General features: G+C 23.9%; 1 protein-coding gene across 1 annotated transcript in view; it reads right to left on the bottom strand.

The window, feature by feature from the left end:
* LOC134829145 (uncharacterized) overlaps positions 1-19856 on the bottom strand; it is a 62508-nt gene that overhangs the window by 27058 nt on the left and 15594 nt on the right. The window contains exon 2 of the mRNA XM_063842141.1: positions 18875-19114. Coding sequence (XP_063698211.1) covers positions 18875-19100 — 226 coding nt within the window. The 5' untranslated portion in view covers positions 19101-19114. The remainder of the gene's footprint in view (positions 1-18874; positions 19115-19856) is intronic.

The following is a 19856-nucleotide window of genomic DNA, read 5'->3' as shown; positions in this document are numbered from 1 at the left end:
AAAATTAATTTTTAAAAAATTTTTGAATAAAAAAAATTATTTAAATTTTTTGATATAAAAAAAATTTGTATAAATAAGAATTTTTCAGAATTTTTTAAAAAATATTTAATTTTTGGAAATTTTTTTAATAAAAAAATATTTAAATTTTTAAAATTAATTAAATTAATAATTAATTAAATTTTTTTTTTATATTAAAAAAATATTTAAAAAAAACTTTAATAAAATATTGAAATTTAAATTAAAATAAATTAATTTTGCACGAACAAAAGATCAAATATTTCTCTAACAAACCTCAAAACCTCACCAAATATCATTTTCGAGGTTTTCAGAAATTTTCCTTTAATTTTGTCAAGCTTTAACGCAGACTCAACTTTAATAAAAATAAAAATTAATTCAGCAATTTCCATGCTTGTTGCTCACACACACGAGAGAACGAGAGAGAAAAAAATCCATTTCGAAGTAAATATTCCGACAAACTTTGATTAGAATGCCAACAGAAGCTCTGTTCCCAATTTGTCATGTTAAATAATTCAAAGCGTTCTTTCCGTCTCAAATTAATTAAATCCCTTAATTTATATTATTATTAAACAAACGTATGTCGTCGTTTGGTTGCCTCGGCAATGTCTTTCTTTCCTTCCATTTGCTGACTCCAATTATGCTTTTGTTAAATATTTTATGTGTCGCAATGACACCTTGTGCCGAGGCGGTAAGTGCTTTATTCTAATTCAAACACACGGCAAACCATGAAAAAATAAACAAACAATTATCCGGGCTGATTAAGATGGATTATATTTATTATTACAACGAAAAATTGTGCCACATGGGGAGGAAGATGTCAATATAAGCCGATCCGAAAGTGATCAAAGACAGGCAAAAAGCAATCATTTCCCCACAGAGATTAAATCTCGTTACGAATTTCGCCAAAAAGTTTGAAGAAAGGAACGTTTGGATTAAAACTAAAAACTTTTTGGGCGACTCTCTCTCTTTTAAATAGCAATTTGTGCGTGTCGTCTCACCATTAGTGCTCTCACATTTCCATTCAATTGGGATTAATTAAACGGAATTGTATTGGCGTGCATCTCATAAAACCGAGGAGGGTGATAGCAGTCCAATCAATTACGATGAAACGACGAGGGTTAATTCTAGTTATCCGACTAATTACAGCTGCGTGTCGTTAAAATTTTCATGTACCACGTAATTATTGTCGGTTTATGTCTCACTTACGGACGATCTTTTGTTCATCTTTCCTTAACGAGGAACTTCATAAAATTATTTTGATAGGTAAAAAATTTACCTTTTTGGAGAAAATTTCAATTTTAGGACAAAAAAGTCGTTATTTCAATTGAAAATTTCACAAAATTACATTATAATTTTTAATACGTTAAGAATCAAATATTAAAAAAATTAAAAACTATTAAAAAAATTAATTAATTTTTCAAAAATTATATTTATTGTCATAATTTTATAAAAAAAATAATTCATTTTATTTTTTTCAATTTATTTTAAATTATTTTATTATTTCAATAAAATTAAAAAATAAAATAAAATGAATTTTAAATAAATAAAAAAAAATAAATTTTAATTTAAATAAAAAAATAAATTTAAATAAATTTTTTAAATAAAATTCAAAAAAAAAAAATAATTAATTTTTTAAAAAAAATTAAATTTTAAATTTTAATAAAATTAAAAAAAATCAAAACTTTACATAATTTTTAAATATTCAAATTGTAAATAATTTGTTTTTTTTTTTATTTAAATTAAAATAAAATTGAATTAAAATTTTATTTTAAATTTTTTTAATTAATTAATTAACTATATTTATTTTATTTATTTAAAAATTAAAAAAAATATAATTCAGAATTTTTATTTATTTATTTAATTATAATTTATTTTAATTAAAATTAAATTAAAAAACTCATTATATTTTTTTATATAAAAATTAACTTTTTTTATAACCTTTAAGTTAATTTTGTGTACAAAAGTCCTCAAAATTGAGATTTTCATAAAACTTGTCACACTTGTCAAAACTTTTGCATGTTCAAACCCAACAAAAGAAAATTTAAAAATTTTATTACCTCAAAATCTGTCTCTTTTTCCTCATATAAAATTTTCCTACACTAATTAATTGCTTCCGTGCCAAACTTTTTGAGCATCATAATTTTTATATTATTATTATTATTATAATTTTAGAGGCAAAACTTCTCGTTCACGCACGCACCAGATGCGATTGATTGAAGAAGGTTGAGTAATTTCAATTTTCTTCTCGTTTTTTTCCCGGCATTTTGATGAGGTAGAAGCCAATAATCATCACAATGTTCACAAAAGTTATTGAAGTGAGCAACCAAACAAGTTTTTTTGTACTGCCCTTTTTTCGTCGTACCAAACAGAGGACCGAGAGAGAGCATAAAAGGCAATAATCTCAATAAAAGGAAAACTTTTCACAAACTAATTACTTGTTCTTGGTCAATAAAAGTTTTTCTCTGTATAATCTCGTCAGAGGCAAAAAAAAAATAGAATGGAGACTCTCTCAATCATCGGTTATTTGCTTTATAATAATAATTAAACTGAAGGTAAGTTTTTTTTTGTAGAAAATTGGAGCTGATCAACAAAAAATGAATACAAAGGACATTCGATTCAAAGTTGACTGTAATTGAGAGTAGATTAAAAAAAAGTTTGTAATTTAAAATAAATCAATTTTTTAAGGAAAACTTTACAGATTTAAATAAATTAGATTTTTTTTAAAATTGATTTAAAAAAATACTTTTAAATGCACAAATAAAAGTTTTTTGATCAGCAAATGGATAATTTTTGAGAAAAAAATAAATTTTTAAATAAAATAAATTAATTTAATATTTTTATTATTTTTTTTCTCAAAAATTATCCAATAAATTAAAATATAAAAATATTTTTAAAAAAAATTAAAAGAAATAAATTAAAAAATTAATTAAAAAAATTGAAAGAAATTAATTTTATGAAAAAATTGAAAGAAATTAATTTTATGAAAAAAAAAAAAAAAATTTTTGTCAATTTTTGTACAAAATAAATCAATTTATTTATTAAAATTAATACATTTTTATTAAATATATAATAAAAAATATTAAAAATTAAAATTAATTAAAAAAAATAAATTTAAAAAATAAAATTAAATTTTTCATTAATTAATTTTTAATTTAATTTATTTAAAAAATTATTTTCTTATTATCCATCAAATAAAAATATGATAAAATATTTTTTTATAAAAAAAATTTTAAAAGAAATTAATTTAATTAAAAAAATAAATTTTATCAATTTTAAAACAAAAACAAAAATTGTACATTTATTATTTATTTATTAAAAAATATAAATATTTTATTTAAAAAAAAATAAAATTTTAATATTATTTAAAAAAAAATAAAATTTTTTATTTTAAAAAAAAATTTAGGTCAGAGGTGAATTTTTTAACCCCTCGATGGTTATACAAATTTTTTTTATTTTTTTAACAATTTAATTATTTTTTTTTAATTTTTAATTTGTCAATATTTCAATCAATTTTTCAATCGAAATTGTTATAAAATTGATTTTCTTTCAATAAAAATTGCTCTTTTATTGATTTTAATTGAAAAAAATTCGTTAATTGTTTCGCTTCAATGTTTAATAATTCCCATGAAATCCATTTTTCCATAGAACAAAAATTTCCTCGAAAAACGGTTGCCATTGAAATAAAATTGACAATTAATTTTACCCCGAAAATAGCGAAAATGTCATTAAAAACTTGCATCAACGGCGCCCAAATTCACATAAAACTCAACTCAATTCGGGTTTTCTCTTGAAAATTTTGGCATTTCCATGTTTTACGACCGAACAGTTTTCTCCGCAGCACACTCTGGCTGCCAACCACGACAATTAACAACAACACCGAAATATATGTTTGTTCGCATGTAAAACGACCAATGATCGCAACATGCAAAAATGAACAAGCAACTGACTGTTAATACATTTGGTGCAATTCGTCGTCGTCGTCGTCAGGGCAGACAAGGCGAAGCACTTTTGCAGCAACAATAATTGAATTTTGAAATTGTGAAAAGCAATTTGGGTAATTTTATGGATGGAATGATTAGAGTGGCAACCGTTTGAGGCGCAAATAAAATAAACTTTTTCGAGAAAAAGGGAAATTTACATCCAGCCAGAAAATGGAAGAATTTCGTTAGATGAATGTATAAACTTCTAATTGCATTCTCTGTCATCGTCATCGTTTCGTGTATCACTCGTTTCGGACATTTGTTGTGTTGTGTCAAAGATCGACGAGAAAAAAAATAAAGAATGTCGAGCAAGGAATGTCAATAAAGTCCTGACCGCTATGACACAAATAAATTGCTCTCGAAGTATATTAATTATCCCGATAATTGATTGTTGTTTTTATTTTTGTGTTTATTTATTATTAAACGGAATGTTTTTCTTCCTCTTTCTCCTATTTTTTTTTTTTTTTTTGTTATTTTAGTTTGCCACATTTGAAGCAATTTCGAAGGAAAATTGAACTTTTGAACGGATTTCTGTCTGTGAATGTATTTTTTAATAAATAAATTTAATTAATTAATTAAAAAATAATATTTAAATTAATTGAAATTCATTTAATAAAATTAATAAAAAAAATAATATCAATTTTTTAAAATAAAATAAAATATTCAAAAAGAAATTATAAAATATTACAATAAAAAAAATAATTTTTAAAAAATTAATCAAAAATTAATTGAAAATTAAAAATTTTAATGATTTAATAATTTTAAATAAATTAATTCGTTATAAAATTAAAAATGAATATTCTAAAAAAAATTAAATAAAATTTATTAATTATAAATCAATTAAAAATTTTTAAATATTTGATTTTTTTCAGTTTTAATGTTCAAATAGAATAAATAAATGAAATTATTCGAAATAATTTTTAAAAGAGTTATTATTTAAAAAAAATTTTTTTGTTGAAAATTGATAATTTTCACTTAATTTTTAAATAAATCAATTGTTTAAAAAATTAAAAAAAAATTTTAAAATTTAATTAAATTAATAATTCAAAAATAAATTATTAAAAATTTTCAAAAATTAATTTTATTTTATTTATTATGTAAAAATATTCTATAAAAATATTGAAAATTTTAGTTTTAAATTTTAATATTCAAAAAAAAAAAATAAATAAAAATAAAAAAAAATATTAATAAAATTCAAAATAATTTTCAAAGTTTAAAAAACAATAAAAAATGTTAAAAATAAAATTATGTTAAAAATTAAGATTTTTAATTAAAAATAATTTATATAAATTAATTTATAAAAAAATAAAAAATATTTTAAATTAAATTAATATTTTATAATTAAATTATAAATTTCAATAAAATTTAATTTTTTTAATAAATGAATGTTCAAATAAATTTTTAAAAAATTCATATGAATTTTTTTCAAGAAAAAAATTTCAAAATACGCTTACAAAAAATTTTTTTATATGTAGAAAATTTGTACAAATACACGAAAGAACAACAACAAACTCGAACAACGGACGATATTTTCTTTTTTTTTATTTAATTTTAATTGGACAAAAACAATCTTCTTACTGATGGCTTTAGTTTCTCTCCATCTCTCCATCGTGCTTGCGTGAATGTTTGCTCTTTAATTTAACGAGAAATAAATTGAACGAAGATAATTGAAAGAAATCTCCCATTATTCTCTTTAAAAAACGAAAAAATCAGTAAATTTGCGTCTCCATTAAAGAATTCGCGAAATTTCGTTTATACAAATATTTTAAAGTTTAAAATAAACAAAAGCAAAAAAAACTCGAGAGACAAGAAAAATAACATTAAAAACATCGCCTTGGGATAGACTCACACACTCAGAAGCGAAAAAAAAAGCGAAAGAGGAAAAAAAAAGAATCCGAACACACAAGATGAAGAGAAGAAGACGACATTATTACTCGACAAGCAACATTTCCTACATTTGTATGAACTTTTTCCGATTGTTTCCCATGTTCTCATTTTTTTCATCTCTCGTTCGGATGCATTTTTGCCCGTGCACGGAACGAATGACGACGGAATTAGTGTCACTTTATTTCTTTCTTTCACAGCTCCTTGGCTCATCAATCTTGCACGACATGCACATTAAACATGGAATGATTTTCCTGCTACTTTTCACGGAAACACGACACGATTCACTGAAAAAATGCACTCAAGCTTCTCTTTTGTGTGACTGGGCGGAAAATTGAAAAATTGATGTACTTTTTTTTGCGACGCATGAATTCGTCGCATCAGCAATTAAACATTTTTTTGAGGGAATTTTTCATCGTGGCAGCGAGAAACTCGAGTCCAATCATAAATTCACTTCATAAAAATTGATTTTGCAACGAAATGTTGTGTAATCAATTACAAAGCACGAGGAGCTTGAACGGAAAAGAAATGAAACAAAAGACTTTGCTGATGATATTTGATTGTTTGCTTGATGATGTAAGAGTACGTGTCGTGAATCGATGAAAAAAATCCAGCAAAAAAAAAAAATGCTTCACTAATTTAAACAAATATTACATTAACTTCCTTGCGTGTGCCAAAAAAAATTTTTTTGCTTCTTTTGTGTAATCGGAAAAAGACACACACACGTACTTTACATATTAAATTGAGGCGTATTTTAAAATACAACGAAATAAAAAAAAATATTTGTCATACTTTGAGGCCATGGAAATTATTATGATAGATTTGATTGTGCCTGAAATCAAAGAAACGGAAGCTGAAGAGTGTTTGTTCGTTCGCTTTTTTTATTTTTGGTTGATGATGAGCATTCGCTTGTATTGGCATGATCCCATATTTTTTTTGGAGCTCTTGTTAAGCTTTTTATGGATGAAAAGTAAATTATAGGAGATTTTTTTAGAAAGGTTGCCAATTTTTCAATATTTTTTTTTCTTAAATTACAGAGTCGAGAATGTAAGTTTCAGCATTTCATTTCAAATTAATTCATTTTTCTAAATTAAAAATTTTAAAAATATTTTTTTTTATTTTTATGATTTTTTTATTTTTCTTTTGAAAAAAAATGTAAAAAAAATATTTTAAATTTTTATGAAGAAAAATTTATTTTTATTAAATTTAGTTTTCAACTAAATAATAATTTTTTATTTAATAATATTAAACAAAAAATTAAAAAAAAATCATAAAAATAAAAAAAAGATTTTTTAAAATTTTTTTTCAAGCGAAAAAATAAAATTTTTGCCAAAAAACTGATTTTTAAGCAATGAAATTAAATTGTAAACATATTTTATTTAAATAAATAAAAAAAAAATATTTAAAAAAAAAAATTTTATTCAATAGTTTTTTTAATATAAACTAATTGAAGTAATTATTAAAATCTAACGATTTATTTTTTTTTTTAATAAATTCATTTTATTTTTGACATGTTTTCATAAAAAAGCCAAAGATTTAATTTAAGTATTTTTTTCATTAATTTTAATATTATTTTTAATTATTTTTCTAAATATTTTTTTAAAATTAAATTATAATATTCAAAAAAAATTAAAGTTGAATTTTTTTCTAAAATTTATTTTTTTTTCAAATTTTTTTTTATCTAATTTTAAACAAAAAAAAATATTTTATTTTTTTGAAATTATTTTAAAAAAATTAGTAAATTTATAATAAATTTATAATTTTCAACTAATTAAAAAAAAAAAAAATAAGAAAACTTTTGTTTAAAATTAAATATTTTTTGAAAATAAAAAAAAATAAATTTTGAAAAAATTTTTGTTTAATTTTTAAATTTAAATAAAAAAAATACTTATCTTAAATATTCCGAAATTTGTTAAAATATAGATATTTCGAACAAATCCATCAAAATAATCAAAATTTTCCCCTAATAACGAGTTACCTGATGTTTTCCCAATCAACCTTTGCTCCATTCGAACGATCAATCGAATCACCTGCTTGTCTTGTAAATTCCTCCCTTTTTCCCCGAATTTACAAAGAAAGCTCCTTACGCACTTCTAAATACTTTTTTTTCTCACACACTCACAATAACATTCATAAACATGTCAAAAGCAGCCTTCCTTTGAATTTTTTTTCCGTTCGTTCATCGATATCGTTTATCGAAATTGCTCTATATGCGTAATTGATGACATGAAATAACACACAGGTGTTCCGGATATTTTCTTGCATAAATCTGCCTGCCGTTATAAATACCGCAACGTAATGAGATTTAACTCGCATTGAGCGTCAAAGGAAAATATTTCCGAAAAAAAAAAATAATAGCAACGGAGAAAGGGGACAAAAATAATTGAACCACGTCTTGTTGTTGTTGTTACAAAACGAAACCACGAAAAACGATGTTATTGTGATTATTATGACGTCTACGAGAAGAAAAGGAAAGAATTATGACGAGGAAGAGGGAAAAAAAATAAAATTCTCAGCAACCAACAATTTTTATGTTAAATCAATGGATGTTTACACAAGAATGATTTCTTTTTTGGATTTCCTGTGTTGTGTGTGTGCGAATTGATGTGTGTGCCAAGAACGTTCAAAATTTGTATTATTTTGTTATTTGCATCAGAATACAAAAAATATTGATACAGCATATGAATATTTTATCATAAGTTGTGCGAGGCGAACAAATAGGAGACAAAGGAGAATGGAGTTGATTAAGTGTACTTTTTCTCGATGGAAAATCCCGAAGAGAAGGCGGTTTTCGGGAAATTTATGGACAAATACGGGGAGTGGATATTTGAAAAACAAACAAGAACAAAAAATAAGTAAATTGGAGATTTTCATGCATTTCATTTTTTTAACAAAAAAAAAAATCGTTTTTATGGATTTTTGTAACAAAATTTTTTTTATAAATTTTTTTCTGAAAATTTTTTTAATTTATTTTTTTTTTTTTTAAATTTAATTTTTTGTTATTTTATTTTTTTCAATTTAATTAATTAATTTTTTTAATTTTAAATAATTTTTTAATTTTAATTTAATTTAATTTAATTTTTTTTTTTTTTTTTAATTTTAAATAACTTTTTAATTTAATTTATTTTTTTTTATTTTATTAATTTTTTTATTCTTTAAATTATTATTTTTTTATTATTTTATTTTAAATCATAATTTATTATTAAAAAAAATATTTAAAAATTTATTTTTTTTTTGAATTAGCAAGTTAGCGATTTTCAAATTTTGTAACTGTCATTTTTTGACATAAAATACGCTTTGTTCATTTTTTTGTTTTTTTAAACAAACAAAATGAAAGAAAATATTATCTTTTGAAAATGAGAGAAAGAAAAACTGAACAATTTGTAGCTAACACATAAAATAAATGAAAAAATGAGACGTTTTCTTTCATTATTTGTTTTTTTCTTCGTCGTACTAAAATTCTCAAACTCGCTTCTTAAAGCGTCGTGTCTTTGTTTGTTTTGCATTTTTCCATGAATTAATGTAATCTGTCGTTTTTCTTTGTGGTGTGTTATAGGGAATTTGTAAATTATGGCGTTCCCCGAAAAAAAAGCAAGATGTCGGAAGTGACAATTTAATCGTATTTTTATTCGCTTTTTTGACGTTTCAGACAGTTTTATTAATTTTTGACGGAGAATTTTTGACAGTTGGAAGTATTTTTTCAGGAAATTATATTTTTTATACAAAATTAGGCTTAAAAGGGATAATTCTTTAATAAAATAAAAAAAAAGTATAAAAAAATTATTTTATAATAAAATAAATAAATATAATTTAAATAACAAAAAATTAAAAAAAAATATAAAAATTATTCAAAAAAAAATAAATAAATAAAATAAATTGAATAAAAAAATAAACTAATTAGGTTAATAAAAAAAAATAAATAAATTTAAAAAAATAAATTAATTAAATTTAAAAAAAATATTTAATTTATTAAATTAAAAAAAATTAAATTAAAATTTTCAGGAAAATTATTTTTTAAAATAATTTTTAAATTTAAAAAAAAAATATTTTATTTTTTAATTTTTTTTTATTAAAATAAATTCAATTATTCAATTCGATTAATTAAATTCAATTATTTTAAATTTATCATTTTCATTCGTCTCATTTAATAAATTAAATAGCAAGCCATACAAAAAATTTTTTTTTCAAAAATCCTCAAAAATAAAAACTTTATTAGTGCAGTTAACACCACTCGACCATTTAATTCTGGCACTCAAAGTCAATTTTCTTCGGCATTTTACGAGGCAACAGTCGTAAAAGAATAAAAAAAACGTTGCCAGATGTCATGAAATTTGTGTGTCGTCTCCCCTTTAATTAACACCCGCACACTGCCCGACATTGCGTTAAAAATGTCGTCGTCGCGATGCCGTTTAGTCACATAATTTTTAATCTCTTGGCAGCCAAGACAAACAAAACTACATTCTACCGCACACGAAAGTCGTCGGCACATTTACACTCATTTTGAAAACATTCATTTAATTAAAACGAAAGATAAACAAACGTGACAATACAAAAGTTATCAAATTTTAAGGGGTTTTTATCGCCTCTATTAACATCGTTAATGCGACGTACGCGCGCAAGCCGAGAGAAATGCATGAAATAATGTCGTCGACGTTAAATGTGTCCCATAAATTAAATTAATTTTTGTTTTAAGAATTTTCGTTTGTAACTTTTTTTTTTTGCTAACTTTCGCGCGCGTGGTAAAAATACTTCAAAAGCTTCTTTAAAAAAAATTTCACTCCTTTGAGCGAAAAATTTTTCTCCATAGTCATTAAGACGATAAAAAATTCCTTTTTTGCGTGAATTTTAATGGATGTGCGAAAAAATGTTAATTTTGTTGCTACTTTTTTTTAAAGACAACAAAATAACTCGAAACAAGTCAAATGAAAAATTTTAATTGCTCGACTTTATTTTAGCAAAAAAAAAGAGCAGAAAATTTATTTATTTTGCAAAAATTTACTTTTTAAAATTAGCAAAAATTTAAGAAAATTTCAAAACTGGAACAAAAAAAAATTATTTATCTTTTTATGGGATTGTTTACCTTTGCGTTTAGAATGTCATTTCGTTCCTGCCTGCGACGGAGTGTTATCAATTAAAACACGGATTAAATTCGGTTTGTTGTTGTTCGAGTTCCTATCTCGACTCTGCAGTGAATTCCCAATCAAACTTCGTTCGTTTACCTTTTTGTGTCAATTTTGTGACGTTTTTCGGAATTTGGAGCGAAATCAAAGCAAAAAAGTCTTCTGTCTCTAATCCGATAAACATAACAAAACAAATAATTTAATTTTCTTCTCAAACATTCGGAACAAAAGTTCGATCGTTAGATGCTGTTTGTCCATCATTTGAGCAACACAAAAGCCAAAAAACATGGACAAATACCGAACGAGTGAGTGATGGCTTACAATGCTTTTCCAATTTGCAGTTTTATTTACATTCGACTGTTTTAATTCAATTTTGAATGCAATTTGTTTGGAAATTTTCGCAATTGCATCAAAAATGTATAAGAGGGGAGTTAACGTGCTGAAATTGCAATTCAACAACGAGATTACGGGATTTTTTTGTAGCTTTAAAAATTTATTTAAAAAAATATTTGATTAAAAAATTTTGCAATTGTTTAAAAAAAATTCTTGAAATTTATTTTCTTAATAAAATAAAATTAATTTTAATTAAATAATTTTTTTAATATTTATTTTTATTTTTTGATAAAAAAAATAATTTTTTACGCTTGAAAAAATTTAAAAAAAATATATATTTAATTTAATTCTTAATATTAAAAAAATATAAAATTTTTGAATTAAATTTTAACAAATTAAAATTAATTTTAAAAATTTTTTAAAATTAATTTTCATCATTTTAATTTGAAAATAATTTTAAAAAATTTATATTTTTTTCTATTAAGAATTAAATTAAATATTTTTTTTTTTTAATTTTTTTTAAGAATAAAAAATTATTTTTTTTAATCAAAAAATAAATAGAAACAAAAGTTATCGAATTAAAATTATTTTTATTAAAAAATTAATTTTCAACAAATTTTATTTGCACAATTTCTTCATTAATAATATTATATTAAAGTAAAAAAATATAATTATTTTTATATTAATTCTCATTTTTTATAAAATTAATTAATTTTTTTATATGATTCATTAAATAATATAATTTTTTTTAATAAAACTTTTATTATTATTTTTTAAATTAATTCTCATTTATTAAAAATTAATTAAAAAAAATTTATAATTTTTTTTTAATCAAATTATATTTTTTTTTCTTAAAAATATTTTTTTTTAAAAAAAAATTAAACAATTTTCAATAAATTTAATTAGTATAAATAAAAAAATAAAACAAAATAAAATGAAAAAAAAAATAAAAAATATTTTTTTTAAATAAAAAATATAAACCCCTGATTAATTAACTTAATAAAAAAATTAAATTTAAAAAAAAAATTAAATGCGTCAATTTTTCAATACAGTTAATTTTTCAAACAATAAAAAACGAGTCCTTTGAGAGACTTTCATTCAAAAAAAATTTTTTTATTATTCTACAACTTGAAAAATAAACTCTTGAAACCTCTTAAAAATTTTACAAAGGCTCAAAAATGCTGAAAATTCAATCCTGAGTGCAGCACTTCATTTTCTCGAAACACAAACAAAAACTTTTTTGCACAACAAATTCAGAAGTACTGTAAGCTACTCAACTCAACTCAGTTCGGTTCAGAAATAAACACAAAACACAACGTCCTTACCTTGTGTGTGACGCAAAAGGAATAAACTCTTTTAATTAAACATTGTGTTGATTGAATTACGAGCTCTAAAGAACGAGAATCAACGAGAGAGAGAGAGAGAGAATGAGAGATGACGTCGTACTCACCAAGGATGAGGGTGTGTTTGTCATAGTTTGTAAATAAATAATTTGCGCTTTAGTCTAGAATTACAATTACTACACTGCAGGGACACATTTGGGAAATAGAAGCAAGCAACAACCTTTATTGATTTAGATAACGAGGAAACTTTTTTTTCTTGTTCAAATTTTTGTCAAAGGCTCGCAATTAATTTCTCAGCTTTTGACCAAGCTCTTTAATAATGATCTACTAACCGACTAAACTAACAAGACAAAGTAAAAGGTCCAATTTTAAACCGAAGAAATGAAAATTTAATATGTGGTCATGTTTCAATTTGGGGTTTTATTTGTGTGAAGGAAAATGTACGAAGAAGGATTAGATGAGGCTCTACTAATGGATTTTCGACAAAATTGAACAACAACAACGCAACACAACAAAAAGGATGATAGATGATAGTTTTTTCATGTGAAAAGTTTTTTGGACGGTTTTCAGCACACAAACACTTACCTTTTTACTCTTTTTTTCCTTTCTTGCAAAGATCTTCTTTCTTGAGAAAGGTACGCATTTTTCTTCGTCATGTTTTGCAAAACTGACAATAACTCATAAACGTGCGAAACAAGACGAGAGAAATACGAAGAAAATGTTATGTTGTTTTTTATGTAACTGAAGAAAAAAATATTTCTCGACTTTAATGAGGATAGATAGATGGAATGTTAAAACAACGGTAGTCTATCATCTTGAAAAGTTTATCCTTTTTTTGTTGCTTTTGTGTTGAATTGATAGTCCAAGTTTTCATCGTTACTGTTATTTTACGTTTTACGTGTCAAACAAAGAGTCGAATGATAAAAATACTCAATTTTTTACAAAAATTTTAGTTTTTCAAGAAAAAAGGCAATGCCTTAAAAATTTTAAGGTAAAGCTTTAAGTTCAAATAATTGATTTTCATTCTAAAATCATTAGCTTTTAACCTAAATTATTTTTTCATCTTTAAAATTTTAAAAATGCTATGAAAAGTTTCAAATAATTCTAAAATTTTTTGAAATAAGGCAATGTATTAAATATATAAAGCAATGCCTTAAGTTTTTTAAGTCAAAGATTTAAATTTATTTTCATTCTAAAATTTTAAGTTTTCAACCTAAATTACTCTTGATTCTGTAAAAATTAAAAAATTCTTTAAAGATTTCTAAATAATGATAGAATTTTATGAGAAAAGGCAATGTATTAAAAATATAAGTTAATGCCTTGAATTAGTTAAAAAATCCACTTAAGTCATTTTAGACTAAAAAAAAAAATCTAAAATCTTAAGGTACCTAATTTACTTTTTCAAATGTAAAAATTTATAAATTTTCATATAATTCTAAAATTTTTTGAAAAAAAGGCGATGCATTAAATATTTAAAGCAATGCCTTAAATTAATTGAAACTTTCGAATTTTAAGACTAAATTTTTTAAAAATTATTTTCAGCTATAAGATTTTATAAAATTCAAAATATTTATAAAAAAAGGTAAAACTTTAAAAACTTAAGGCAACGCCTTAAATCAATACAAAAACCAATTCAAGTCATTTTAAACTCACAAAACTGAAATCTTTGACTATCTTTTGTCTTTCAAAAACAAAAAAAAATCATTCCCAAACATTTAACATCAAATCCCCTTTTTAATGAAACCCAATTTTTATCCCGTGAACCATCTCTCAAGAAAAACTTCCGCAAAAACAAGAGTAGATCAAAGGATTTGTTTCGCTTCTCATTTTTGATACGAATCGATGAGGGTTTCGGGTCAGATCTCGATCCAAATATCTCTCTCTCTCTTCCCCTCGCATTAAACCACTTTTAACAAGTCAAACTATTTATCATCTCGATATGTTATGTACGCATGTCGTCTCCGGCGTCAGACATTCACGTACGAAGCAGAAAACGAAGAAGGAACAAAAAAAAATAACATTTATCCCAAGAAGAAGAAGAAAAGTTATAATTCAAAACAATCGCTCTTCGAAACGAAAATATGTGTGGCATGTTGCGTACCAACATTTATTTACACGACGAGTCAAACACATAAAAAAAAGTACAAAAAGGCGGAGGAACGGAATGGATTACAATAAAATGTTAAATTTCACTCTTTCTCGTCTTGTCTTGTTGTTTTGCTATTTTTCTCGTGAATGGCGGGAGAGTGAGGAGAAAATTAGACAGCGCACAAAAAAAGAGGCGATCCAGCGACATTAACGAGCAACCGAGTGAACGAACGAAACGAGCAACGATAATAATAATAAAGACAACAACAACAAGAAACAATTCTAATCTAAAAAGTCTAAACATCAGCAAAAGTCGTACAGCGCACGCTATACTTGATGGAAGAATTTCTCTTGTCTTTATTTTATACTTTTTTGTTGTTGCTGCTCAAGTACTTCAACTTTTGTTATAAATGACATCTCATAAATGATAGACTTTTCGTGTTTCAAGTAGCAAGAAAAATGAACAAAAAAGCTCAAACGACTTGATTTTTATCTCGAAGCCTAATTTCAAACAGCAGGTTTTAGCGACAAAATGATTAAAAGCAGAAGGAAAGGTACGAAAGTTTAATTATAAAGGACTGAGATCTTCTACCTACTTTTAAGAAGTAATTTTGTGTGCCTACTTTTTTTTAACCAGGTAGAAAAACCCAGAAGAAAGGAGGAGAGAGATGAAAAAGAGTAATGGGTAATTGGTTTAACTTTTTGTTCAAAGTAACTCGAATGAAATGGAGGTAAAGTACTTTCAAAGACATTTTTTGGACACTTTTTGCGAAGGAAATGAGTTGAAATGAAAGTCTGTCCGTGACTTGTTTGTGTGAAAAACTGTGAAGAAAATTAATGGCTTAGCCAAGGATGAGATGGAGGTACTTCACATTCATTTTATGGCGTCTCTTGGGTACATGAAAAATTTAATATGAGCTGTTTTCTTATTTTTATGCGTTTTTGCAGATTAAAAAAAAAGTCAAGGCGTCAAGAATGCAACTGCAAACTTCAAAAGGATTACCTTATATGTAGACTTAAATGAAAGCTCTTTGGTTTGAAAAGAGATAAATTTTAAGATTTGATAAGATTTTTTCTCATCAAGTTATTATAATCTAAAAATATAAGGCGTTGCCTTGATTTTTTAATGATTTGCCTTATTTAAATTTTTTTTAAATTTTAAAATTTTTGTTCATTTAAGAGTTGAAGTTATATTAAAATTTTAAAATATATCAAAATAATTGTAAAAGTGAAAAAAAAAATTAAAAAAAAGGCATTGCTTTAATTATTTAAAGCTTTGCCTTTTTAAAAAAATTTTTTGTTAATGTTTGAAATTATTTTTAAAATTTTTACGATCTCGGGTTTAAAGTTTGTAATTATCATAAATAAACGAAAGTGAGTTTAAAATAAAGCGTTGCCTTAATTTTTTCATGATTTGCCTTTTTTCAGAAATTTTCATATATTTTAAAGTTTTTGCTTAGTTTAAAAGTTCAATCATTTAATTATATAAAATTATCTTACAAATTATAAAATAACTATAAAAATATGAAAAAAAAATCAAATAAGGCATTGCTTTAGTAATCTAAAGCTTTGCCTTTTTTAACATATTTTTGTTATTTTCTGAATTCTTTTAATTTTTTTGAGTTTAAGGTAACAAAGTTTTCTTCATGATTATATGAAGAAAAGAAAAAAAAAGTAGAAAATAAAGCGTTGCCTTAATTATTCAAGACTCCGCCTTATTTTTATTTTTGTAAGTTTTTTTTACATTTTTTTATACAAGTTCTTTTAAAAAATGAAAAAAAAAATCAATTGAATCCTTCAGACTAAAATTTATCTCTTTCTAACTCATCGAGCACAGAGGTCGCTGCTGTTCCATCTAAGCAAACCTGACGTCAACTACGATGATAGAGAAACTTTCCATGCGAGATAAAAAGGCAAACTTTTCTTACATATATTAAGCGCCTCTTTCGATTTCCCGAGCGTAATTCCCTTCACACACACATTTGTGCAGAAAACGGAGCAATATCAAGCAATATTAGAGAAACAAGGTACAACAACCGTTCATGTTTTACTTTAAAGTATCATCCTATTTTTATTAAAAGTTTAAAACTATTTTAAGCTTATGCCATTCCAATCTACATAAATGACACACAGCCTCACACACACACAATATTGGTTGCTGTTATTGTTGAACAAAGCGTTCATAATAAGGATTTAGATTTTATTACTGCTGATATTATTCCATTTCGTGTGTGTCTTTGCTCTTTCTAATACTATTATTGCCTTAATGCATTCTTTGTTTAGTTTTTCCCTTATTTCTCTCGCTCTATCTGCTTTCGTTGGTTGGTTTTGTCATGGAAGGAAATCTACACAAACACACATGAATGACACTTTTAATCGTATTAGTCTCAAATAATAAATATTACTATGAAATTCAATTCTACGGAGTCGGTTTTTTCACGACAAGTCGGAGTCTCTGTGTGTGTACATGTCACATTATAATTATATTTTAAAAGTCATTGTGTGCACTCATTTCGAAAACAATTGTTTTGGGGTTACAAAAAGATTATTATGATCATTTCTGGGGGAATTCTGTGTGTTCTGCTGCTTTGGCATGCATTTTAAATCATTTTTAGTTTGCTCTGTGAACGTATTTTAGACTTGTAAATGGATCAGTTTTTAAATCGGATTTGCAAGTGAGACAAGAGGAGTGTTTGTGCTACGGAAAACTTTTTTTTTGATTGGGTTGAAGAGGAAAATAAAGTATCATGATTTAAGCTTGGCGTGAATTTTTAATGAAAAGTTTGATTGTTTGGTCATTTTATACTGAAATTACACTTTCATCTTCATTTTTTTAAATAAAATAATATTTTTAATTTTTTTTTATTTACGTTTGAATTAGCTATAAGGCGATTTTCAAATTTTTATCGGTTATTCAATTTTAACGGTTATAAAAAAATTAATTGATTAAAATTTTCAAATTTTTGCTTTAATTAAGTTAAAAAGTTACAAAATAAAATATTTTTTTTAATTTGTGATTATTTAAAACTTTATTAAAGCAAAAATAGAATTAATTAATTTTATAACCGTTCAACCGATAATAACCGATAAAAATTTGAAAATCGCCTCTCAGCTAATTCAACAAAAAAAAACTTTAACAAGTGTTAAAAAATTATTATTTCTTCAAACTTTTAACATTCAAGCGTAAAAATGATTCAACCGCTATAAAAAAATACTTTCAATAGAAAAACAATTTCTTAAAGTTTGAAAAGATTTCAAGCTCATAGGTGAGAAAAAAAAACTTTCTTTGCAATTTGATTTTATGCCAAATCAAAACAAAAAGTGCCATAAGTGTTCTCTCTATATCTCAAACTAAAATCAATCACAAGAAGTTCAATCATGGTCAAAACTTTTGCTCCTAACGAAAATCTAATAATAATAAAAACTCCTTTTCTCTTCTGGCAAAAAACGAACCTCATTCAAGAGAAAAAAAATTATTTCATTGCAAATGACTGCAGTCCATCGAAACTTTGTAGTAGTTCGGGGTATGCTAAATATCGAAAATTATGATTTATGATCTGCTTGTTGAAACTTTTTCTTCGAAACTAGTTTGAAGTATTTTTTTTTCTTGCACCTTAAAACAACAAAAAATCTGAACTGATTGAATTTCCTCCAACACACGTCGTCGAAAGAAAAAACAAAAGTTGTTCCTTAATTTTTCCTTTTTTGTTTGGCAATAAAGTAGAGCACAGTTTATAAAAGCAGATGCTGACTCAAAAAGTCGTAAATTTTAATAACATTCTGTTTTCTTTTGCGTTTTTCCTTTTGTCTGAGTCGCAACACGAAACGTGAGTGTGTGATAGTAAAAGTCAATTCAATCCGCATTTCCGTATTTTTTTTCGTTTCGTTTTTTTTTCTCACACCGACGACATTAGTTCGGGAGACAACGCAGTAGTTTATTGTATTACGTTTAAAAAAAGAGTCACAGCAAGCAGAAAGTGTGTGAGTGTAGTAAAAAAAAAACAAGTTAGGAAGTTGATGACATGAATCGTGATATAATGATACACACGCGGGATGCTTCGCAAAAAGGCAAAATGTGCGATAAAAAATAATGCGCTGTAACACCTACCAGGCACATAGCGTGGTCCATTAGCTGGTTGTACAACTGCGCCCAATGACAAACTTCCGTAGGAGACACGTGCCGAGTCTGTCGCTCCGCACGAAACAACAGCAATCTCGTCTAGTTCGTGTCCCGGCGATGAACTCGAATAAAGTCGCGTAGATGACTCGCCATTCCCGTTTTGGGATTCATTGCGACCTCGTAACGATAGAACCAGCCTTTTGGCTGTGGACATTATGTTGGCGCTAACTGTAAAGAGAGAGAAAAATACCTTGAATTAGTAAGAAATTTCAATTTTTTTTACAAAATTTTTCTTAATTAATTGTAAAAAAAAAATTAAAATTATTTTAAAATATAATTTAATTTTAATATAATTTTAGAATGATAAGTATTAAAAAAAAAATTAATTTTAATTCAAAAAATTATTTAAAAAAAAAATTGAAATTATTTAAAAATTTAAAAAAAAAATTGAAAATTGAAAAAAAATAAAATATGAATTTAATTAAATATTTCAACAAATTAAAAAAATATATAAAAGTAAAAAATATTAAAAAAAAAATTTTAAAAATCAATTTAAAAAAATAGTTACAAAACATTTAATATTTTTTTTTTAAAAGGAAAAAAAAAATCACAATTAAAAAAAAATAAAAATATTTTTAAAATAAAAAAAAAATTAAAATTGAATTAAATTAAAATAAATAATTAAAATTTAAAAAAATAAATAAAAGTTAAAATAAAAAAATTCATTATATTAAAATTGAAAAAAAAAATAAAATCATATTTTAAAATAATTTAAAAATATTTTCATAAATTTAATTGAAATTTTATCATATATTAAAAAAAAAATTGAGAGAAAATTAAAAATATTTTTAAAATTTAAACAAAAATATAAAAATTTTACAAATGTAAGAATTTAAAATTTATTTAATTTATTATTTTAAAAATTATTTTTTTAATAAAAAAATAAAAATTTATCAAATTTTATTAATAA

The sequence above is a fragment of the Culicoides brevitarsis genome, chromosome 2 (assembly GCF_036172545.1).
Source record: "Culicoides brevitarsis isolate CSIRO-B50_1 chromosome 2, AGI_CSIRO_Cbre_v1, whole genome shotgun sequence".
In the NCBI taxonomy this organism is placed as follows: Eukaryota; Metazoa; Arthropoda; class Insecta; order Diptera; family Ceratopogonidae; genus Culicoides; species Culicoides brevitarsis.
This window is presented reverse-complemented; position numbering and strand designations above follow the sequence as displayed.